General features: G+C 47.6%; 1 protein-coding gene across 2 annotated transcripts in view; it reads right to left on the bottom strand.

The window, feature by feature from the left end:
* Positions 1-2,259, bottom strand: part of CCDC3 (coiled-coil domain containing 3) — a 37,804-nt gene extending 35,545 nt beyond the window's left edge. For both annotated transcript variants that reach the window (XR_003943629.1, XM_030217037.1), the window contains exon 1: positions 1,786-2,259. Coding sequence is in view for 1 of the 2 variants with exons in the window: in XM_030217037.1 (XP_030072897.1) it covers positions 1,786-2,159 (374 nt within the window). In the remaining variant the exon portion in view is untranslated. The remainder of the gene's footprint in view (positions 1-1,785) is intronic.
* Positions 2,260-25,282: the final 23,023 nt, after the last annotated feature.

Genomic DNA, 25,282 nt, shown 5'->3' with positions numbered 1-25,282 from the left:
GTGCGGCAGTACCGATTCTCACCAGGCACCACACCACTGGGTAAAGCCCATCCGCTGATATTCAAAGCGATTTAAAGATGGGCAGGAGATGTTCCAGGCTGTTTAAATCATTCGTCTGGTGCTTACCGTGAATATTCAATCCCACTTAACCAGCTCAGGCTGCTGAATATCTGTGGTTACCACCTGTGGGATGCCCTGGGGTGGGGTCAGCAGTTATGCAATTAAGTGCCAATTACAGAACAGTAAATGCATACATTAGGCTACATCTTTATACAGTTAAGTGCTGAATATTGCACTTAACCACCTAAGTGTTATCCAGCTACATATGCCTGGCCATGTATGCCAGAAAATGTAGTAAAAGCAGTTAGCTTAGCAGGGTTTAAAAAAAGGTTTGGCTGGTTTCCTAAAGGAAAAGTCCATAGACCATTATTAAATGGTGACTTGGGGAAAATTCACTGCTTATTTCTAGAATAAGCAGCATAAAATGTATTGAGCTTTTCTGGGATCTTGCCAGGTATTTGTGACCTGGATTAGCCACTGTTGGAAACAGGATGCTGGGTTTGATGGACCTTTGGTCTGTCCCTGTATGGCAATACTTATGTACTTAGGTAATACCAGTGCCTGAACATGGTCCAGCATTGACTATCTGGGAATAATGCCAGTGGCAACCAAAACAAATGCTGACCACCAGCGACTGAATTTCGGCCGGCATGAATACAGCAGCAATAATCTAGTTTGGCCACTGGGAAGATGTTTCACTCTCAGAATAAGACATGTAGCCAAAATGCACACCCTCTATGCCTCGGCTTCTAAAACTTGTCCCGTGACCCTGCACCAATTGGGTTTTCAGGATATGTATAATGAATATGAATGTAGGGTGGACCCTAGAGGCTGCAGGGACAGAGTGGGGTTTCCAAATTACTGAACAGCAGGGGGCGGTGCACTGGTCCACTGCTAACATCTGCATTGTGCAGAAGGCTGGGTGACGTGAGACATGGGGGGGGCAAAACTACTGTAGAAGCATGGGGCCTCTGGTTGGCTCCTATATGCACGAAATCAATCTATATCTATTATTCCCAGTGTCTGGACTTTTATCACATGCATGGACCATTGTGAATGTCCTAAAAACCTGACTGGCTGTAAAGTCACCAGGTCTGGTGTGGAAAGCCTGCATTATACCTAAAATGTAATAGCACACAAGTAAAACACATTTGATAAAAAAAAAAGTCCATAGAGAAAGCAAGAAACAGGTAAGCTGACAGCCCTGAGGATTCACAAATGGCCACTTCATAGGTACTAAAGAGCTTTTCTCATTCTCTATCCTTGAAGAACTCTTATTGTGTTTGGCCCCAGCCCCTATCGGACAGCAGCTGGACCTTCAGTTTTTTGGCTCACTTTTCCAAAGTAAACATCATTAGAATTTAGGTAGATGGACCCTGATTTCAGAGAAGAGCACCTGAGCCAAGCAGATGTAAGGTGACTTGGCCAAGATCATTGGGGGAGGGGAGTCAATAGTTCTTAATGAGTATCAGTGGTTTGTCTGCTTATGGGGGGGGGGCAATAAAGGGTAAGGGAGTCACAGCAGGTGCAAAAGGACCAATGCAGTATTAGGACCCACAACATGAGCAGGGGGTGTCTCCCCCATGCCCACCCCAAACATCTCCTATGGGCTGCTTCTTCCCTACAGCTCTGGGTACTTATTGCACAGCTCCATCATCCAGTGTCCTCATGGCATTTGCCCCTTTTCACCTGAAATAAAAGGAAGCCGAGCTTGGGGTCCCTCACCTGAGGAAAAAGTAGTAGGCGTAATCGGGGAGCACCGTGTGCGAGTGGCAGGAGAAGTAGCCCAGGCCGGTGAGGTTGAGCCTGGAGCCGGCGGGCACCTCCAACATGCTGCCCCAGGCCTGGTCACACAGCAGCTCGATCTCGGCCGAGTAGAAGAGGGAGTCCCCGGCCGTGGAGTCCCAGTGCCAGGGCAGGTAGTTGTAGAAGCTGTACATCTCCTGATGCAGTGCCAGCACCTTGGCATAGACTATGATCTCGGCCAGCTCCGCCCGGCAGCCCTCGCCCAGGGGTCTCCAGTCCGAAGGCAGCTGGCATCCGCCCGCTATTCGGACTCCGCTGGCGGCGCACAGGGCGACTAGAAGAACGCGCAGCATGGCGGGCTGGAGATCGGCAGCGATCAGAGCAGCCCCAGCGTGTGCCGCTGAGAATTGGAGGTAAGCATGGTGCTCCTGGGAGTCTCACGCTGCCTGACTCTTTAAAGTCATTTAAAGGGACTAGAGGGGTTCGAAGGGGCGGGGCGTGGGCGGGAGGAGGCGTGGCACGCTCTGGAATGGGCGTACGACTGAGGCTTGGGGCGGAGAGAACGCCACGTGGGATGCGCCCTGAGTGGGCGTGGCAGATGGGATCTGGTACAGGACCACGTGGAGTTCATGCCTAGCCGGCCGGGGGATGCTGAGGACCGCTCGCTGACCCTGAGCCGTAACAGCGCACCCCCGTTTTTACCGTGTACCTGTAGAAGGCCTGCGTTAGTTCTATTGTGCGCAGCACTGAGCATCCGAGGTGGCAAAGGTTTTGGGGAAAGTCTAGCAGTAGAAATGAAGCCACCGAATTGCTATACTGGGTCCATCCAGCCACCTCAGATACCTAGCAGAACCAGAATCCGAAAAAGCAGCAATATTCCATGCTCCTTACTCCCAGGACAGTGTAGTGTAGTTTATTTGGGACTGATGAAGGGAAAGGGGATGGGGTTTGATGTACTGTGTTTCTGTGGTTACAATCAAAGTAGTTTACACAGTGGCGCTCCTTGGTTGGCTGCCACCCTGGGGGGGGGGGGGGTCGCCACCTCGCACCTCGTTCCCTGGGTGCAGCACAACCCCCCCCCCCCCCCCCCAGATTCAGCATCCCGCCTGGCGCATCACCATCCCCCCCCCCCCCCCCCCAGGTGCATTTTTCTTACCGGCTGGGGTGCAGGGAGCAGCTGCATGGCTGTCGGCTCCGCCAGTTCCCTGCTCAGCAGAGGGAGATTCTGCTTGGAATCTTGTCACTCTTTAGGGTTCCACAATCTTGCTATTCTTTGGGGTTCTACATGGAATGTTGCCACTATTTGGGTTTCTGCCAGGTACTTGTGACCTGGCTTGGCCACTGTTTGGAAAACAGGATACTGGGCGAGATGGACCATTGGTCTGATCCAGTAGTTCCATGGAATCTTAGCGGAGATTGGGTGGCGACGCCGGTAATTGGAAACAAAACGTGAGCTGGGCAGACTTCTATGGTCTATGCCCTGATTGTGACTGAATAGATATGGATGGGCTGGAGTGTAAATTTTAAGGGGCTTCAGAACTTAGTACAAGAACAGTAACTGTACAGCGCTGCGTAACCCTAGTAGCGCTCTAGAAATGTTAAGTAGTACTGGGCAGACTTCTACGGTCTGTGCCCTGAGAAAGGCAAGGAAAAAAATCAAACTCGGGTATACATATAAAGTTTCACATACCATGTAAAATGAGTTTATCTTGTTGGGCAGACTGGATGGACCATTCAGGTCTTTATCTGCCATCATTCACTATGTTACTCTTTGGGGTTCTACATGTAGAGGAGTGTGGTAGCCGTGTTAGTCCACTCTTAAGGTTATCAATAGAAATCAAACAAAATAAAACATGGAAAAGAAAATAAGATGATACCTTTTTTATTGGACATAACTTAATACATTTCTTGATTAGCTTTCGAAGGTTGCCCTTCTTCGTCAGATCGGAAATACATGGAATGTTGCTACTAATTGGGATTCTGCCCCAATCTGCCTGACCTATCAGATTGACTGTACATTTGTCTCTTAGATTGTAAGCTCCTTGAGCAGGGACTGTCCTTCCATGTTAAATTGTACAGCGCTGCGTAACCCTAGTAGCGCTTTAGAAATGTTAAGTAGTAGTAGTTGTAACTCTTTAAGATTCCAGAATTTTCATAACTTTTAGTACAAGAACAGCGCTGGGCAGACTTCTACAGTCTGTGTCCTGAGAATGACAAGGACACAAATCAAACTTGGGTATAAAGTATCACATACCATGTAAAATGAGTTTATCTTGTTGGGCAGACTGGATGGACCGTAAGGTCTTTATCTGCCTTCATTTACTATGTTACTATGTTACTCTTTGGGGTTCTACATGGAATGTTGCTACTAATTGGGATTCTAGAATCTTGTAACTCTTTAGGATTCCAGAACCTTCAGAACCTTCAGTACAAGAACAGTGCTGGGCAGACTTCTACAGTCTGTGCCCTGAGAATGGCAAGGAAAAATCAAACTCGGGTATAAAGTATCACATACCATGTAAAATGAGTTTATCTTGTTGGGCAGACTGGATGGACCGTACAGATACAGATCTTTAACTGCCTTCGTTTACTATGTTACTATGTATAGCTACTCTTATGTTCTGAACACAAAAATCAGATTGGCCCAACAGTAAACCCCCAATATCAGTAAACTGGGCCCCTAAATCCAAGGTAGAACCAATTTTATCAATCTTTTCATGAAAAAAAAGTCTGAGACAATGTCACAGTTCAGTTGAGTAGACAAACATTCTTCAGTGCCTTGAGAGACAGTAAACAAATTTTTAGTCAAAACAAATATATTCCTAGATCTTTTAGGAGTTTTCCACAACAACTAAGAGAAATAGGCTTTCTTAGTCTGAAAAACATCAGATTTGTACTCTTCTGACAGTCTTTTCCAAACACATCTATCATCAGTAGTTTGCATTTATGCACTTAGTTAGTACCTGGGACAATGGAGGGTTAAGGGGTCCTTTTACCGAGCTGTAGTAAAAGGATCCCTGTGACAGTGTCGACACAGAGGTTTGCTGCACACCGGGACCCCCTTGGCCATGCGGTAAGTTAAGCACTTGCCACACGACCATTTCCTGGGGAGCCCTTACTATTTAGGAGGTGGTAAGGACTCCCGTGCTTACCCAGTGGTAACGGGGCAGAACATGGCACTGCCCAATTACCGCCGGGTAAGCCCCTGGAGCAGCAAAAATAGTGCACGGCAGACACTGCAACTACTAGCAAGCTCCTGCGGTAGCGCGGCGGTAGGGCCAATTTGCCACACATCATCACCACAGTAGCCCTACAGTAGCTGTGTGAAAGGGCTTACCCAGAGTCAGAAGGAGCTGCAGTGGGAATCGAATCCAGCTGCCCAGGTTTTCAGTCTCTGCTTCACTTTTTAAAATCCGGCTACATTAATTGTTTTTTTTTGTTGGGGGGGGGGGGGGTTACCACATTCTTTGGCAATGAGTTCCAGAGCATAACTTATAGGTTGAGTGAAAAATATTTCTCCAGTTTCTTTTATATGTATACCTACCTTCGGGGCCCATTGAGTATGCTGCAATAGGGTCACCGCAGCAATGGCGCACAGCACATCAGCTCTATTGCTGGGGGCTTACCTGGTGGTAATTGGTCTGCCGTGCATACTGCACGGTTACCACTAGGTTAGCTAAGGAGCCCTTACCGTCTCCTAGATAGGAAGCAGTAAGGGATTTCCCAGGAAACAGCCGCGTGGTACGTGTTTAACTCAGGGGTGTAGCTACAGGGGGACCTGGGCCCCCGCAAATTTTGTCCAGGCCCCTGGTTTGGCTGGCGGGGGTACCCAACCCCCACCAGCCAAAGCCTTCTTCAGCGTGGTCTCCGGCACAGTCGCGATCGCTGCCTGCCCCCTGCTCTTCTTGCTCCTCCTGTGCACACTGACGCTCAGCAGTCTCCGGTGCAGCCGCGTTCACTGCCTGCCCCCTGCTTTTCTTTGAGCAAGAAGAAAGAAGAGCAGGGGCAGGCAGCGAACACGGCTGCACCGGAGACTGCGCTGAAGAAGGCTTCAGCTGGCGGGGGTTGGAGACCCCCACCACCAAAGGTATTTGTGAGAGGACGAGGTGGTGGTGGTGGGGGCGAGGAGGCAAGGTGGGGCGGCACTCAAAATGTGTCCCCAACCTCAGGCTCTGGCCCCTCCCACCATGAGGTCTGGCTACGCCCCTGGTTTAACTTACCACATGGAGGGAACCACCCAACAAGTGGAGGAACACTCAATCCCTACAAGCGTCATCAGAGAAAGTCCAGAGAGTAGGGTGGGCTGGTTGTTCCAAAGAAAACCAAGGCAGATGCTTGCTCAATGATATGGTCTTTATTGAAGGTCATAAAACAACTCAAACGACGACACAGCTGCTGTGTTTCAGCACCAAAGCGTCTGCCTCAGGAGTCTTATGATGCAGGTTGTACAATGGTGGTTCAGTTTTGGAGGCCGTATCTTGCTAAGGATGTAAAAAGACTAGAAGCGGTACAAAGAACAGCTACGAAAATGGCATGGGATTTGCGTACGAGGAGAGACTCGCTGACCTGAACATGTATACCTTGGAGGAAAGGAGAAACAGGGGAGATATGATACAGACGTGCAAATATTTGAAAGGTATTAATCCGCATACGAACCTTTTCCGGAGATGGGAAGGTGGTAGAACTAGAGGGCAAGAATTGAGGTTGAAGGGGGACAGACTCAGGAGTAATTTCAGGAAGTATTTTTTCACAGAGAGGGTGGTGGATATGTGGAATGCCCTCCCGCAGGAGGTGGTGGAGATGAAAACGGTAATGGAATTCAAAGATGCATGGGATAAACACAAAGGAATCCTGTTTAAAAGGAATGGATCTATGGAATCTTAGCGGACATTGGGTGGCGACACCGGTATTTGGACTTCTACGGTCTGTGCCCTGAGAAAGGCAAGGACAAATCAAACTCGGATATACATATGAAGTATTACATACCATGTAAAATGAGTTTATGTTGTTGGGCAGACTGGATGGACCGTTCAGGTCTTGATCTGCTGTCATTTACTATGTTACTAGTCTTTGTAGTTTTCATAAGGAAAAGTTTGTCTTTTTAAATGTTTTTATTTATAATCATTTCAAAATGAAAATACACAAGCAAATGTGTACAGCAAAGCCAAGAAAGATACAACAAAGAGAAACCACGAAAAAAAAAATCAAGGGGTCCTTTTACTAAGGTGTGCTGAAAAATGGCCTGCGGTAGTGTAGACGTGTGTTTTGGGTGCGTGCAGAATCATTTTTCAGTGCACCTGTAAAAAATGCCTTTTCAAAATTTTTGCTGAAAATGGACGTGCAGCAAAATGAAAATTGCTGCACATCCATTTTGGGTCTAAGACCTTAACGCCAGCCATTGACCTAGCGATAAATTCTCACATGGTAACCAGGCTGTAATGATCTACACGCATCAAATGCCACTTGGCGCACACCCAATATGTGCTGCCTGCTTGTCTCCTCCTTGGAGGTTTCCGGGGTGGTCTCCACCTGGGTAATATCCTCATGCCCTTGTCCGCAGCTGCTTCCCTCCTTTTACCTCCCCTTTTTCTTTACCCCACCAGTCCACTCAAGGCTCCAGACACCAAAATGCAGTGCACAAATTCTGTTTATTCAGTTATGAGACACAGTAGCACTGATCACAACTGTTCCCTCCCCCCCCCCCCCCCCCCCAGCTGGCTGGGAAAAACCCTCACCCCTCACCCTCACTTCCAGCTGAGCACAGTCCAGGCCTGTGCACAGGTCCAGGTCATAATTCCGAAACAATCCTCCACAAGGCACAGTCCCAGTCAGAACCCCCAGCACTGCTCAGCAAGGTACAGGTCCCCAGTCACAGCTCACACCTCTGCTATTACTCACCTTCTCTTGGGAGGTAGCAGCTGCTGGATTCTTCTTCCCTGAGCCCACAGCCTGGCAATCAGGCTGGCTAGGAAGCCCCTTAGTTTCCTTCCTTGTACCCGTGACATTGCAGCCATGTCCATAGGCTCCTTGCTGGAGTCGCCACCCATTCACCTCCTCCCCAATCCATTAATTCCTCTCCCTTTATGCTGCCCAGCTGCTCCTTCCCACTGTGATTATCCCTCTTTACCCATGGGCGTAGTTTGACTGTTTCATTTGGGGGGGGGGGCAAAGGATGGGGTGGAGCATATTAGCATAAGGATGGGGCGGAGCATATTAGCATATTCATATGCATATATATATATATATATATATATATATATGCAAATGAATATGCTAATATGAAGGAAGGAAGGGAAAAAGAGCTGCCTTTTTTTGGGAATAACCATAGGTGAGGGGAGGGAACAACAAGAGTGACATATGCTGTTTTGATTTGGAAATGGGGGGGGGAGGAGGGGGAACAGCCAGAACTGGAGGGTTTTACTGGGAGAAAGAACCAGGGGGGAGGGGAGGGCAAAGAAGGCTGATTGAGAGATGGGGAGAAAGAACAGGGAAGCAGTGGGGGGGGGGGGGGGGGGGGGAGCAGGAAAACAAATAGCTGGGGGACAGAGATAATGGGAGGTATCCACTTTAGAAAAGGCCAGAGTCAGATAATGTGGGGGGTTGAAGAATGAACGTGACCTGATTTGATTAAATTAAATAATCAAAATAAGCCAATTTAGGAGCAAGGTGTTTTGGAATGCTGCTTGATAGGATTCCATAGTAATAGTAACTTAGTAAGGCCATCTGGCCCAGATTTCGAGATAGATGGACCAGGAACAACAATAAAGAACTACACATGGCTGGCACTGGTGGATGCAGGCAGGCAGCAGCAGCTCAAAGGTTTGCTTGCTGTTCAATGGCGATGGCTGCGCGGGCCAGGGTTACCATATGGCTCCAGAAAAAGGAGGACGGATTGAGCCAACCGGGTTTTACTTCCATTCAGCCGGGTTTTACTTCCATTGCTTCAATGGAAGTAAAACCCGGTTGGCTCAATTGCTTTCCATTGAAAGCAATGGAAGTAAAACCCGGCTGGCTCAATCCGTCCTCCTTTTTCTGGAGCCATATGGTAACCCTATGCGCGGCCTGCGGGGGAGTGGAGGACAGTGGAAACCAAACAAAGATTTCATTTTAATTTTACCTTATGTGGAGTCGGACTGCTGCTGGCGGCTCACTAACTTCCTTCCTTCCAGAGCGAAGAGTACATAAGTACATAAGTAATGCCATACTGGGAAAAGACCAAGGGTCCATCGAGCCCAGCATCCTGTCCACAACAGCGGCCAATCCAGGCCAAGGGCACCTGGCAAGCTTCCCAAACGTACAAACTGAACTCCGATTCCGAACTGGTACCAAACAGGAAGCACCTCGACTCCGTCCTTCGCTTCCCTACCCTCAGCATCCCACCTTCCTCTGATGTCATTTCCTTTGGGCGGGCGGGACGCTGAGGGCAGGGAAACGAAGGACGGAGTCGTCGAGCTGCTGTTTTGGTGCTTTTCTACTGGCGCCCCGCGACTTCCGGTAAGAAGAGTTTGGGGGGCAATGCCCCCCTCGCCCCCCCCCCAGTCTACGCCCATGCTCTTTACCCATTCACTCTCCTCCCCCTCAGCCCCTTGGGACTTGTAGTGCTCCTTCTGCTCCCTTTCCCCCTCCTCTGTAACTTGCAGGGGTTCCTGGGACTCGTAGTCCTCCCTCCCCTTTAGGTCTTTATGATACTTATCCCTCCCCGGAGGGGTGGCCTCCCGTCCCTTGGGACCCTGGGATCTGTAGTTAGACTCAGGGTGGGTACACCTTTCTGTCCTACTCCCTTCCTGGCTCCCTTCTCCCTGTATCCTCATGGGTTCCACGCACCAAAAATGAAATTACCGCAAAAGCCACTTGGTAACTGGACGGTAACTCCATTTTGGCACACGTTGGGCGTGTGTAGACGCTTACGTGGCTTAATAAAAGGGCCACCAAGCAAATAAATATGATTATAACATAGAAAATATCAAATCTTGGCTCCAGTCCACAATGAAAATAAAAGATCCAAGACCAATCTGGAGGAATTAGTACAAGCTAAAAGAAAATTATCACAAAGGACAAAGAATACCTGCTGACTTAGAAGAACAGAACTTACAAAAAACGTTTGCCTTTGTTGAAAACATGAAAATCTGCAACAAAGTGGATGCCCTGGAGGCGGTAAACAACATGAGATTGATCTACAAAAACTGGAAGACTGGTTGAATGCTCCACAGTTGATGTTTAACGTGATGAAATGCAGATTGATGCATGTAGTGGGCAGAAATTCAAAGAGTTTGTGTGCAGTGATGTAACTAGAACTGAATGTGCCCCGGGCAGAATAATTAAGATGAGCCCCCTATAACACCATCTCCCCCAAGGTAGTGAGGATGATGGGGAGTAGGAAGAAAAATCCCTTCAGAGCTCCAGGAAACAAACCCTACAGAAAGCAAATCACATTCCAGATCTATTTAGAAAACCTGTCATATAACAATACAAATAGAAACTGAAGTGTAAAATTTCAGAGATGACTTAGTACAATTAATGCATTCTGAGCAAAACAACATTTTTCTACCTTTGTCATCTCAGCATTACTTTGGTCCTAGTGTGTCTTTTCTGTTTTTTTCTGAGCTCGTCCACCATCCATCTTCCCTCTATATCCCTTATGTGTCCTGTCCAGCATCTCTCATCTATGATCCTGTCCATATGTTTCCTCCATGCCCAGCAAGGAGTGGCCTAGTGGTTAGGGTGGTGGACTTTGGTCCTGGGGAACTGAGGAACTGAGTTTGATTCCCACTTCAGGCACAGGCAGCTCCTTGTGACTCTGGGCAAGTCACTTAACCCTCCATTGCCCCATGTAAGCCGCATTGAGCCTGCCATGAGTGGGAAAGCGCAGGGTACAAATGTAACAAAAATAAAATAGATACTATTGGAGATTCTACATGGAATGTTGCTACTATTGGAGATTCTACATGGAATGTTGCTACTATTGGACATTCCATGTAGAATCTCAATAGTAGCAACAGTGGAGGAGTGGCCTAGTGGTTAGGGTGGTGGACTTCAGTTCCTGAGGAACTGAGTTCGATTCCCACTTCAGGCACAGGCAGCTCCTTGTGACTCTGGGCAAGTCACTTAACCCTCCATTGCCCCATGTAAGCCGCATTGAGCCTGCCATGAGTGGGAAAGCGCAGGGTACAAATGTAACAAAAATAAAATAGATACTATTGGAGATTCTACATGGAATGTTGCTACTATTGGAGATTCTACATGGAATGTTGCTATTCCACTAGCAACATTCCATGTAGAAGGCTGCGCAGGCTTCTGTTTCTCTGAGTCTGACGTCCTGCACATACGTGCAGGACGTCAGACTCACGGAAGCAGAAACTTGCGCAGCCACATTGGTGATCTGCAAGGGCCGACTTCTACATGGAATGTTGCTAGTGGAATAGCAACATTCCACATAGAATCTCAAATAGTAGCAACAGTGGAGGAGTGGCCTAGTGGTTAGGGTGGTGGACTTTGGTCCTGGGGAACTGAGGAACTGAGTTTGATTCCCGGCACATGCAGCTCCTTGTGATTCTGGGCAAGTCACTTAACCCTCCATTGCCCCATGTAAGCTGCATTGAGCCTGCCATGAGTGGGAAAGCGCGGGGTACAAATGTAACAAAAAAAAAATCCCTGTTTCTTCCCATGTGCAGCTTCTCCCCTTTCTCCTGTACTAGCCAACCTGGTGCCAGCATCTTTCTCTTTTTCTCCTCCCCGGACCCATGGACAGCCTTTCTCCATCTCTCACCCTGATTCTCCTTCTCTCCATGGTTAGTCCAGCATCTCTCTCATCAATGACCACTCCCACACCACTTCTACTCTATTCCTCACCACTTCTCACTGACTGACAATGAGATTTCCCCTTTGAATATCGTGCTCTCACTCAAGTCCCTCATCTTCACTACCATCACCATGTCTCAGTGTAAAACTCACTTTCAATTGTTGTTTGCTACACTCTAACCCTGTTGACTGCAAGTCAAGTTGTCTGCTCTTTGTTACGATGTTCCAATTCTTCTCTGCTACACACTATAAGCTTGTTGACTGCCATTCTCTGTTACACTGTAAGTCATGTTGACTGTTCATTGTTACTATGTAAACCACATTGAACCAAACTTGATTTCGAAGATTTGGGATAAAAAAACCTATTAAATGGAAAGGATGGAAATCTCCCTCCCCTGTCTAGTCTCTCTCTCTTCCCTCCACTCTCCCCCAAGGTCTAACATCTCTCCCTCCCCCCCCCCCCCCCCCACTTTCTGGTATGGGTTGGGGTGCAAAGGCTAGAGAGAGATGCAATCCTGATTCTCAGGCTTCCTGATTGATTATGTTTGTATAAGAAGAAGCCTGTATTTATGCTGCTAAACAAAACTAAGTAAATCTTTCTTTGTGTCGCATACTTCACTGTGCATGTGTGAGTTATTGGTTTCTATACGCAGTGGCTGACTGGAAGGCTTATCTTGTTACCTGCTCAGTTTTATTTGTATAACGATAATATTACTGGAGTCACTATCATTTGTTTTTAATTTTCTTTTTCTCACTTGCTTACAAGTTGAAAACAGTGAAACTACATTTCCCAGAAACACTCTGTTTAAAATGCACTTATGAAAATGTACCAGCTGTTTGGGCTTTTTTTTTTCTTTAACCGAACACTCCCTACAAGTAATCCGGACAAACGGGCAGACTGCTAGCCTTCCCTCCCCTTACTTACTACTGCCCTGGTGGTCTAGTGACCTCTTCTGCCTTTGGGGCAGAAAAGAGCCCCCTCTTTCCTGCGCGGAGCACTGCCCTGCATGCATCCTTCCTGTTCATGATCTCGGCGCCGATTCAAAATGGCCGCTCCGGGCAGGAAAGAGAGGGCTCTTTCCTGCCACAAAGAGGTCACTAGACCACCAGGGCAGTAGTAAGGGGAGGGGGGTGACGGGGAGGGGGAGTGACGGGGTGTGTGATGGGGGAGGGGAAAATGTGACAGGAGTGGAGGCGTGAAAGGGGCGGGGCGTGAAAAGTAACGGGGTGGGCGTGAAAGGGGGGTGGGGCATGTGTCCTCCTTTTTGGGGGACAAAATATGGTAACCCTAGTCTGGAACTATATTTCTGTGGCAACCTAGCAGGACCTGCTTCCATCCTCGCAGACCTGGAGGGAATCCCTGTTAACCCCATTTCCATGCACCTGTCTAGTAGGAAGCAACGGGGTTAGGGGTAAGTGTGCGGGTGAGAGAAAAAGCTGCTGCTACAGCCACCTGAAGAGGAGGCAAGTGGGGCTGTAAATGTCACCCTGCGTAACCACTAAAACCTCTGGAGCTGTCATTACTTTTCAGTAGTTAGGGCAGGGAGTTTCCCTGTGCTGTTTTTCTGAACGTTGCTAATGAGCTCATTTTAATACAAGACTTTTTGCTCGTGGTTGGGATCAGAGATTCAGGTATTGCTGATTCAATTTGATTTGGCATCGGCATTTGATGCTGTAGACCATAAAGTATTTTTGTATCGATTAGAGGAAATAAGTATTATGGTGGCTAAAGTGGGAGGGGCTGGGGATAGATGTTTTTCTTTTTTCAAAAATGGGTATATTTCCTATTCGGATTTGGTACGTTTGGCGCAAAACGTCCAAAGTCCAACTTAGAATGCCCCTCCATGTAACTTTGTAAGTCTAAGTGCTTTGAAAATATGCCTCATAGTAACAGACGGTGAATAAAGACCAGGGTGGTCTATCAAGCCCAGTAAGGTGGGTAGAGACGTACCTGCCACTCTGCAAATCATGCAGGTTACCCTCTCTGTGATTGTACCTGCTGTTCTGTGTAGGTTACACCCCTCTATGTCTTTTTTGAAATGTGAAACTCATTCCTTTGCTTTATGTTTGGTTTCTAGCTGACTATAATTTCCTCTGTGTCTTGGGTTTTTTTTTTTTTCATTTAGTTTGAAGAGTAGAATCTGCCTGTTCACTGCTTCGATGTTTAATGTGAAAGATGGTATAAAAAATGTATATTGTATTGTAAATAAAAGACTGCTAAATTGAATTCCAGGTCAGCTGCAACCACCAGGAAAAAAAATGACCACAGCTCACGGTGTTTCACTGTTTGGCGGCTATTTCAATTCGATGCCTTTCAGATTCTTCAGAAGAAAAGGAAAGGTGCAAGGCAGCATTTTTATAAAACTTCCTAAATCACCTGAATTACCATGGTAACGAGCAAATAAATCCAACAAGCCTTCAGGGACCGTCTCTGTCTCAAATATTCAAAAAAAAAAACCCCAAGTGTACGGAGGGGAGAGGGGAGGGGAGTTTGTTCACGCAGAATTTTGCGCAGCTGTCATAGAGTCTCCAAGTTTGTCAGGGAGGAAGTAACCACAGAATAGCCCACATGCATGACTGGCTAAAATTAAGGACCTTGGAGTGATGGCTTCTTATTAATGCTTCTCTGATCCACCAGCTTAAGCCACAGAACTTGGCAAATTCATGCTCTTTTCCTTTCTTTTCATAAGTGCTTCATGCTACATTAAAGATTATCTCCGTTCTAGCCAGAAAGTCTCTGGTGAGCAACTGTAAAGAGTGATTTCAAGGATGTCTACTTTTCAGTTTCTAAATTCTTTCTTGTTTTTGTGCTCCATATCCCAGTATGCATGTACCGGTGCTGGAAATACTGAAAACAGGAGAGGCGCCCACAGCTTCTTATCCTATCAAAATATACCAAGAAAAGGGTACGTGAGCTTTTGAAAGCTCACGTACCAGAACAGCTCTTGTGTCGGTCCCTTAAAGGGCATTATAACATATTAGGCCCAAGTTTCGCCTTCTTCCTCAGGGTCTGCGGAAGCGAGTACAGCATACTTTGAAATACAGTCGGTTATCCTGCGGAAGAAGGCGAAACTTGGGCCGTGGATGGGGTTTATAAGACTGTATACAAATAGAAGACTGCTCAGGAAATGTCACGGCAGCAAGCTAAGTAACCCTTAAGACTTTGTATTTTGAATTTGGCAAAAGCCGTATGGGAGGGTCACTTAGTAGAGGTTTTTGAGCCTGTGATGAACGGGCAGTGCTCCCTAAAGCTGAATAACACAAGGATTATTTGTTCGGTTTGAGGCTTTTCCTCTATCAAACATATAAATGGCAAGTGACCGACTCACCTGCAAATGCGCAGTAGAGACTTCCCTCTCTGTCCCGCCCCCACGTCAAGACGTGATGACGGAACAGAGAGGGAAACTCTGCGCTGAGGAGGAGTGCGGTCACTGCCACACAGACGTCGACGCTGCAGCTAATGCTACCGCTCCCCCCCCCCCGGAGGTCACCGCTGCCGCTCCCCCCCTGCAGGTCACCGCTGCCCCCCCCCCAAGGTCGCAGCCAACCCCCTCCACCAGGCCAGGCCCTCTCTTCTACATTTAACTTACAGCGCCGAAACCGCAGGCAGATCAACTCCCGTCGGCCTTCCTTCCCAGCCTGTGTCCCCCGCCCTCGCTGACATTACGTCACACGAGGGCGGGACACAGGCAGAGAAGGAAGGCCGACGGAGCTGATCTGCCTGCGGTTTCGGTGCTGTAAGTTAAATGTAGAACAGAGGGCCCGGGTGGAGGGGGCCGGTGGCGACCTCAGGGGGGGGAGCGCTAGCGGTGACCTCGGGGGGGAGGGGCGATAGCAGCGACCTTGGGGGGGAGGGGAAGGCAGGAGAAATGCTCAGAAGGAGGAGGGGGGCCTTGGAGCTGCGAGGGAGGGGAGGGACGGAGGGAGGGGGGCCTTGGAGCTGGCTTGGACGGGGGGCCTCGGAGCTGGGAGGGGAGGCCATGGAGCTGGGAGGGGAGGGAATGGGGCCTTGGAGCTAGGAGGGAGGGAGAGACAGGGGGCCTTGAAGCTGGAGGGAGGATGCTGGACATGGGAGGTCAGAGGTAGGGGGGCCTTGGAGCTGGGAGGGATGTACAGAGGGGGGCCTTGCAGCTGGCTGGGAGGGACGGAGGGGGGGCCCTTGGAGCTGGGAGGGATTCGGGCCTTGGAGCTGGGAGGGAGGGCCCAGGTGGAGGGGGCCGGTGGCGACCTCGGGGGGAGGGGAAGGCAGGAGAAATGCTCAGAAGGAGGAGGGGGGCCTTGGAGCTGCGAGGGAGGGACGGAGGGGGGCCTTGGAGCTGGCTTGGATGGGGGGCCTTGGAGCTGGGAGGGGAGGGAATGGGGCCTTGGAGCTAGGAGGGAGGGAGAGACTGGGGGCCTTGAAGCTGGCAGGGAAGGAGGGAGGATGCTGGACATGGGAGGTCAGAAGTAGGGGGGCCTTGGAGCTGGGAGGGATGTACAGAGGGGGGCCTTGCAGCTGGCTGGGAGGGACGGAGTGGGGGCCCTTGGAGCTGGGAAGGAATCGGGCCTTGGAGCTGGGAGGGAGGGAAGGAGGAAGGGCGGGGAGCCGAGGGGAGGGAGGGAGGGAGTTATACATCAAAATAGAGCATACCAATACTTGCCCGTTTTAACGGGCTTAACGGCTAGTTTAAGAAATATATCACTCAAGACACAACATTGGAAATAGGGGTCACTATAATTTCCTGGATCATCTCTGGAACCCTTTTTAAAAACTGGGGTTACATTGGCCACCCTCCGATCTTCCAGTACCATGCTGGATTTTAAAGATAAACAGGAGTGTTTGTTTTATGAAATCTGATAATGAGTGTCTCTTCGTTTTCCTCCAGTTTGAAAGGCATATATCACCTTTGGCTTATAAATAGCTCTGCAAGCTCATTTTTCAATTCTATCAGTACTCTGGGATGTATACAATCCGGTCCAGGCGATTTGCTACTCTTCAATTTGAGAAATCGCTCCATTACATCTTCTAGTTTAGTATTCCACTTAAGCAGTTTACATGCTAAAAACAAAAGGATGACAAATCTGAGAAGGAACTAGAATGTCAGATAGGACAGAGGGGAAAAGGTCACAGCACAGATAAATAACAAGGGGAAACAACATGAGGAACCTAAGAAGAAGAGAGACAGGGAAGAAGGGGAAGGATAAAAGGGTAAGGAGTGAAAATTGAGGTCACCGGACAGGCCTCCGCCTCACTGACCGAAGGCCTGTCTAAATAGCCATGTTTTGACTGCTGTTTAAATTTGGGGGACAGATAATTCCCCATGAATTTCCAGGGGAAGATTGTTCCAAGTTGCAGAGGCAAGGAAGTAGAAGGTGCTGTGCTGAGATTTGATTCAGTTTCTCTGACCCGTCAGCACTGAATACCATTTCTGGCACCGGTATCACTCCCAAAAGAATTCATTTAATCTCTCCGCTATGGCTTTGTCTTCCCTGAGTGCCCTTTTTACCCCTCAGTCATCTAGCAGTCAAACTGATTCTTTTACTGGCTTCTTGCCTCTAATATACCTAAAATATGCCTTCCTTATCAGCACTTTGCATTTGACTTGCCATTCCTTATGCTGTTTCCTACTATTTTCAGTTGGATCCTTCTTCCATTTTTGGAAGGATTTTCTTTTAGCTCTAATAGATTCCTTCACCTCACTTGTTAACCATGTCATCTGTCATTTGGCCTTCCTTCCTCTTTTTTTTAATATATGGAGTATATCTGATCTGGGCTTCCAGGATGGTATTTTTGAATAGCATCCATGCCTGATGTACATTTTTTACTTTTGCGGCCAGTGGCATAGCCAAGGGTGGGCCCAGGCCCACCCACTTTGGGCTGAGGCCCGCCCACCCACATATGATGTGGCTGGCAGGGATCCTCAAGCCCCACCAGCCAAAAACTCCCAACAACTGTCCCTCCTGCATACCTTGTAAATAGCAGATCTTTGCCTGCAGTGAGCAGCAACTGATACATACTGCTCGCAGCAGCCCTTCAGCCTTCCCTCTGATGTATTCCTGCCTATGCAGAAACAGGAAGTTGCATCAGAGGGAAGGCTGTGGGGCCAACTTGAGCAGTGTGTATTAGTTGCTGTTCACTGTCGGTGAAAATCTGCTATTTAAAAGGTATGCAGGGAAGGGGGGATGTTTGAGACACCATATAGCATTTAGGCGAGAGAGGGAGAAACCACATCACTTGTGGGACAAGGCAGAGTTCTGCCCACCCAAAATTGGATGTCTGGCTACGCCCCTGGCAGAGAGTTTCATTAGCGCTGTATGCAGGTGTCACATTCACACGTGTAAACATGACTATAGCACAACAGCCGAAAAGTGGCCAAATAAAACAGAATTGTCATTCCTTTCACTATTTGTACATTCATACAAAGTTGCAGTCCTAAACACGCAACACGCATTTTGCAGAGATGAGAAAGATAAGATACAGCACTGGCTTGATTGGCTTGCAAAGGATGGTGTGTACGGGATGAGGCCTGTTCAATATGAAGACAGCTAGCACCATCTGCTGGAGACAGGAAGTATACTCAACCCAGATTACAGCTTGCGTTTAAACCCTTTTATCAGCAAAAAGAACACAGGAGTATTTGTTTTATAACATTTGACAGTGAGTTTCTCTCTCAGTTTGAAAGGCATACATCACGTTTTGTTTATAAAATTGACAACACGCCTCGAGAGCAAACTCCTTTGCTGTAGCAGAAGAGAATTGTATTAACCAGTAAGCAATATTAATCATTATAAGAATATCAACCTTATGATAGTATTTGAGAATAAATGTGTCCCAGTCAGATGTGCTATGCTGGATGAAACCAAAGGAGAAGAAGTAGCGAGTGAGCAAAAAATATTGAATAATTAATAAATAATAATATATAAATGTATTAATCAAACATAAGCAAACTAATTCATTACAGTAAAACTCAACATAGCCATGTATAGCATACACCTTCATCATGGGTGACAAATTTGAAAGGATATGAAAAACTAAAGCAAATAGAAAAATATCAATTAATTATCAAGTACGAAGATTTATGTAATTGCATAACTAAAACGTGTTGTGTTCATGCACATAAGCAGAAAGATAACTTCTCAGAATCATATTTTCAAGTACCATTCTTTCAAAATGTATTTGTATGTTATTAGCTGTTCATAGAATCCCCTTATTTCAAAGAACGCAATCCATTCTGTTCTTTATAAAAGCTAACATTGCATAGAATAAATTGAATCTATTAATCTCTTGAGAACTTGCTTGTTCTCGTCAAGTACTCAAGCTGTTTGCTAGAGAATACAATGTGAGCAGGGAAGCCTCACCACTTCAAACCAGCACAATGCAGTTCTCTTCTGTTCACTACAAACCTGTAAGTGATCAATCGATAAAGACAAGATATGAAAGGTGTAGTTCTGCAGTGAATTAGAACAGGCCTAGGGAACCTCCAGCCACAGGCAGCATTTGGTCCACAGCAAATCCTTATTTCTCACAGGGGTACGTTTATTAAGGCATGTTAGTGTTTTTAATGTCCTTTTAAAGTTAAGGCACATTAAACGCTAACGCGCCAATACACTCCTATGACCACATTAGCATTTAATGCACATCAACCATTAACTCGTGTTAAGCGCACCTTAGTAAACATACCCCAGTCCATCTTCCTGCCAGGAGTAGCCTGAGGGGATGTGGAGCCAATATACAGAGGCTCATTGTGGGACCTTATTTGCATAATTTTTATTACCAAACTCTGGAACTCATTACCCAAGTATATCAGACACTCAGTCGATTATATATCATTTAGAAGTTCACTTAAAGCCCACTTATTTAGATCTGTGTTCAGCTAATATGAAAAGAATGTTTCTTTCTTTTTTTAATACTTGTATTAATATTAATTGTCTTGTAATGCTTCCTCTTAATTTGTTATGTAAGACGCATTGAAACTGAGGGGTAGAAATTTCATCCTATATAATAATTCTCACCTCCAACCTTCTAATGTGCCTGGGACCGTGACTCCCTCGCAGGTGGTCTGCTAGGCAGTTTAGAATGCACTGATGTCAGTGATGTCACTGACAGCTGATTCCCAGGCAAGGGGAGGAGTAGGGAAACACGCGGACTCCTCAACCTGCCTGGGAAACAGCTGTCAGTGCCCCCCCCCCTCGGCCCTCCCCCTGCTTACCAATCAGCTCTCAGTGCCTCCCCCCTCGGTGCAACACCCAATCCCCTCCGCCCCAGCGCCCCTACCCCCCCCTTGACGCATCACCCAAGATCCTCCCCCCGGTGCATCACCAAAGCCCCTACACCCTCCCTCTCAGGCACATCAACTCCCTCGCCACCCACAGCCGCCAATACTAACACTGTCCGGCTGCTGCTGCTTCTCCTGTGGAGCAGCAGCGGCCGGTACAAAAAGAAAAAAGCCAAAAAAAGATTTTTAACCTGAAACGCGGCTCCGTAGACAGCCATCTGGCATTGGCTGTCATCACTGCAGCCGCTCCTCCTCTCCCCTCCACGTCACTGCCCATGCAGGAAGACCCCGGAGGAGCGCAGCGACGTCAGAGGGGAGAAGAGGAGTGGCTGCAGAGATGACAGCCAATGCCAGATGGCTGTCTACGGAGCCGTGTTTCAGGTTTAAAATCTTTTTTTGGCTTTTTTTCTTTTTGTACCGGCCGCTGCTGCTCAACAGGAGAAGCAGCAGCAGCTGGACAGTGTTAGTATTGGCAGCTGCGGGTGGTGAGGGGGTTGATGTGCCCAAGGGGGGGTAGGGGCTTGGGTGATGCGCTGGGGGGGTAGGGGTTTGGGTGATGTGCCGAGGGGGGAGGGGAGGGTCGCTGGACATGGGTGGCTGGAGGGGGGCAGGGGGAGGGGAGGGTCACTGGACATGGGTGGCTGCAGGGGGAGAGGAGGGTCGCTGGACATGGATGGCTGCAGGGGGGCAGGGAAGAGGGAGGTGGGGAGGGGATCCTGAGACCAGATGCTACATCAGATGGGTGGCTGCAGGGGAGGGCAGGGGAGACAGAAGGGACGCTGCAGGGGGGACAGGGGGAGAGGTGGGTCGCTGGACATGGGTGGCTACAGGGGGGCAAGGGGAAAGGAGAGGAGGGTCGTTGGACATGGGTGGCTGAAGGGGGGCAGGGGAGAGGAGGGTCGCTGGACATGGGTAGCTGCAGGGGGAGAGGAGGGTTGCTGGACATGGGTTGCTGCAGGGGAGGCAGGGGGAGAGGAGGGCTGCTGCACATGCATGGCTGCAGGGGCAAAGGAGGGTTGGTGGGAGGGGGTCCTGAGACCAGATGGGTGGCTGCAGGGGAGACAGGAAGGACGCTGCGGGGGGGGGGATTACCTTGCTAGCGCCCGTTTCATTGCCTACCAAAACGGGCCTTTTATACTAGTAATAAATAAATAAATAGCCTTCAAAATGTGCACTCTGGTCCACAAAATAATCCATGGTCTGGCCCCAACCTACATGACCGAACTTATCGACTTACCAACTAGAAACATCATTGAGTCATCAAGAACGTTTCTAAACCTGCATTACCCAAACTGTAAAGGACTAAAATACAAATCAACATATGCATCCAGCTTTTCCTACATTTGCACCCAGCTCTGGAACGCTTTACCTAGAAACATTAGAACTGTGAACACCCATCTAAAATTTCGAAAAGACCTCAAGACTCACCTCTTCCAGAAAGCCTAACCAGCAGACCCGAACTAATTCATGAACAATGCATCACATCTTTCGATCTATGAAATGAACAATACCCCTTCCACATAATCCTATTACTTCAAACTGTACAAATTTTACCACTCCAGTTATAATTAAGTGTACTTCTACCCTAACCCTAACCTGGATTGGCCACTGTTAGAAACTGGATGCTGGGCTTGATGGACCTTCGGTCTCTCCCAATATGACAACACTTATGTTGTTAAACATGAATTAGGTTGAAACCTGGGAGCATTTTAAATCTTTTTTTTCCTGTGTTTACATCAAAAGAAAAAGATGGCATGTGAGAGCTTGCTCCTTTTGTTTTGTGGATTGCAGAGGTATAGAATGCACTTGATATTTTTTTTTTTTATTATTATTTATTCTTTTATTCATTTAACACAATATTTACAAGAAACATCTTGCTTAGGAAAGTGTCGTATAAGTAGGAACTATTGTAAAAGGAAAATATTTCTCAAAAACAAGCATATAAATCTGTACACTTTCAAATTTATACGACACTCAAGTCCATAATGGGAGATCCAAGATATCAGGTAATCTAAGGGGAGAAATAATATAGGAAAAAAAGTACCAGGTAAATCATTCTCTGCTAAGAAATTATACATTATTCTTTAAAGCATTCTCCATTTTAACTGAGGCTACTAATGCTGACAGATGTTCAGGTTCAGTAAATACATATTTCTTCCCCCCCAGCCTTACTATGCACTTGCAGGGGTACCTTAAAAAGAAGACACCCCCCAAGTGCAAAATTTCTGGCTTAAGGAGTAAGAATTGTTTCCTCCGTCGACGTGTCTCCTTGGAGACATCAGGAAATAATAATATTTTGAGACCCAAAAAAGGATTCTCTTTATTACGGAAAAAAAGGCGGAAGATCCAATTCTTATCAGGAAGTAGGGCAACAGTCGCCACCAAAGTAGCGGCTGTGACCAATTCAGAGTCAGAAGTCTCAAGCAAAAGAGAAACGTCAATAGGTTTTTCAGTCTCTTGATTCAAGTTCCTTTCTGGGACATAATAAACTTGGGATAAGGGTGGAAAGTCCTTTTCCTGAACATTCAAATTTTCACGAAAATAGCGTTTCAACATATCAAGAGGAAAAACATTTGGAATCCTAGGGAAATTAACGAATCTCAGGTTATGATTTTTAGTATAATTGTCAAAAGCCTCTGATTTACGCCTGAGATTAGTTACTTCTTTTACCATCAAAGATTGTAAAGTTTCCGTCTTCATAACCCTTTGGTCAATTTTTTCCATTTTCTCATTTAAAACTTTAAACTCTTCCTCTTTTTTTTTCAGGTCACTTTCAATAGTCTTTACTCTAGGCAAAAACTCTTCATTTTGCTTAAGGAAACATTGTCCCAGGTTGGACATTAAATCCCACAAAGTGTCTAAAGTCACATTCTTTGGCTTGGCTACTAACTCTTTAGGAAGTTCAAACCTTACTGAAGACTGTAAATCTGCTGCACTTCGACCCTCAGTTTCTCTCTCCTCAATAAATGATGATGATATGGGCAAACTTCCCTCCATTCCTTCCCCCGATGGTAGAGACGCTTCTCCCCGAGGTTCTTTCGGGTCCCCTGCTCCTTCCGAGGGAGACCCCGTCGGGTCAAAGAGGAAGGAACTGGCGCCAAGCGGTTGAGGAGGAGGAGTGCGTGCAGCGGGGCTTAAGGTAGTTTCCAGTCCGGGGGAAGCCAAAGTCTCCCGTTCGCCGGCGTTCCCAATCGGAGGCGTTCCGCCTTCTTGTATAACTTCCCGTGGCCTCATGAATCGATCCAAAGGACCAGGTAACGGGGATAAATGCGGGGAAGTTCTGCCCGCGATTTTCCCACGGCGTTTAGGCATCGTAGGAGCGAGGTCTAGGGCGTCTTAGCAGGGCGCAGCCATCTTGGATCCCTGATATTTTTATTACTATTATTTAAAAGCTAGATATTGAATAATTAGGGCATAGCTACCTTCATGCAGAAGTCCAGAGTCAGTCTAAATGTGCCAACATTGTCCAGTTCAGCACAGTATTAGCCTCCAAGTTCATACAAAGTTAATTATGTTCAGTGGAAAATAAATCTGTTTGCTCAGGCTGCCTGCTATCTGAATATTCCATCACTGTTTCATTATTACTACCAAGCTGCTGAGTCCATGCGGAGTTCCGGTTCCAGCCGAGATGCTGAGTCCAGGCCGAGTTCCAGTTCGAGCCGAGTTCCAGCCCTGATGATGAGTCCACTCCGAGGGGGCCAGTTCCAGCCAAGATGCTGACTCCACTCCGAGGGCCAGTTCCAGCCAAGATGCTGAGTCCACGCCGAGTTCCAGTCCCAGCCAAGATGCTGAGTCTAAGTCAAGTTCCAGCCAAGATGTTGAACCCATTCTGAGTTCCAGCTCCAGCCAAGAGGCGAGGTGCAGTCCTGATGCCAGTCCGAGGTCTAGTCTTGACTCCTGTTCAAGCTCCAGGTCAGCTACCCCTGGTCATGTTTTGAAGCTCCTCTGTAGGTTTCACCATTGTTACCCCTGGAGACCTAAATTCCCCGTGGAGGTCGGGGTGGGGCCTTGAGGGGGAGGTACTGTCACGGTTGTGACTGTTTCCTTGTCTGTGCTTACCTCGCCCTCTGCTGGCCTGAACTTGTGGCTGCTATGAACTGTCACACGTTCCAGACTTCAGCCCAGTCCGGTCCGGATCTTCCAGGCTGCTAGACTTGCTTTTCTTGTTTGTGCCTGAACAGCACCCGTAGCTGCCTTGTGATTCCTGCAGTGAACTTCAGCTGCTGATGGGCTTTATTAGGCACCTGGAAATTTCTGTGTTTGCCTTTGCATCGTCTAAGGTCCCTGGTATGTTGGTGCTTTGTTGCACTTCTGCCTAGTCTGGTTTCTTGTCCGGTTCTAGTTAGTCTGTGTATAGTTTAGCTTAGGTTTATTGCTTATTCCTAGTCTTGTTTCTGGTCTGTATTCCTTGTCTAGTTCCTGTTTGTCTGTGTTTCTTTCTTAGTGGCTGCATGGCAGCTGTCAGTCCTGACTCTTGTCTGTCAGTGTTTTCAGTGGCTGCTTGGCAGCTTTCAGTTCCTGTCCTTTAGTTTGTCCATTTCCTGCCTTGTGTAGTATTGTCTGTCTGTGAGTCCTAGCCCAGTTTCCTGCCTTGTTGCCCATGTATACTCCTTTCCCCTCTGACCCTCAGTCCCTGTTCAGCCTAGTTGGTATCCAGTTCCTGCCCTGTCCAGTAAGTTCTGCCGGCTGCTGCAACCAGGGGCTCAACTCCTGGGGAAGGGTGGCCAAGTGCAGGTGAAGTCTAGTTATTTCTGTCAGAGTTCTGCCTTGTCTCTGGTGTGGGGTGATTTTGCCTGCCACTGCCGCTCCTCGGCAGTGGTCCAAGGGCTCACGAACCTAGTTTCTGCCTTGAAAACCTAACATCGCCATTACAGGAAATAGCATTGGCTCTGAGTATTAGCAGTTTTTACAGAGTATGATGACAGAAGCTATTGTACAAAGTTCACAAAGCAGAGAGGAGAAAGAGAAAGAATAAAAGATTCTAGCTGCAAAGATTTGTCCTCACTTACAGTCAAGGGGAAAAATATATTTCCTGAGGAATAAACTCCAGACAAGGAAGCAAACTCTAACTTGTCAGAGAGAAGTATTCCAACCTGTGCTGTGTGCACTGTACCTTTATCCTGCTCCCCATAGCCACGACCACTGTATTAGGTAGCAGTTACAATGGCTGCACGTACACAATACATCGCCTGCACCTGAGTCACTGTCTTCACTCTGTAAGTTATTTCTGTAACAGGTAGTTGAGTAGCCCTAGCAACAGGGGTCTTACTGGGGTTTGTTAGGCATTCCAGTGTGCAAATGTCAGCAGAAACTAACCCTAGCAAGCAGGAAAGCAAAGCTAAAGCTAAAACAATATGCCTGAAAAATGTACAACAAAAGGTAAACTTCTAAAAAACAGATGAAGATGTGATTCCAAGTGCCAC

The sequence above is a fragment of the Microcaecilia unicolor genome, chromosome 10 (genome assembly GCF_901765095.1).
Source record: "Microcaecilia unicolor chromosome 10, aMicUni1.1, whole genome shotgun sequence".
Taxonomy (NCBI): domain Eukaryota; kingdom Metazoa; phylum Chordata; class Amphibia; order Gymnophiona; family Siphonopidae; genus Microcaecilia; species Microcaecilia unicolor.
This window is presented reverse-complemented; position numbering and strand designations above follow the sequence as displayed.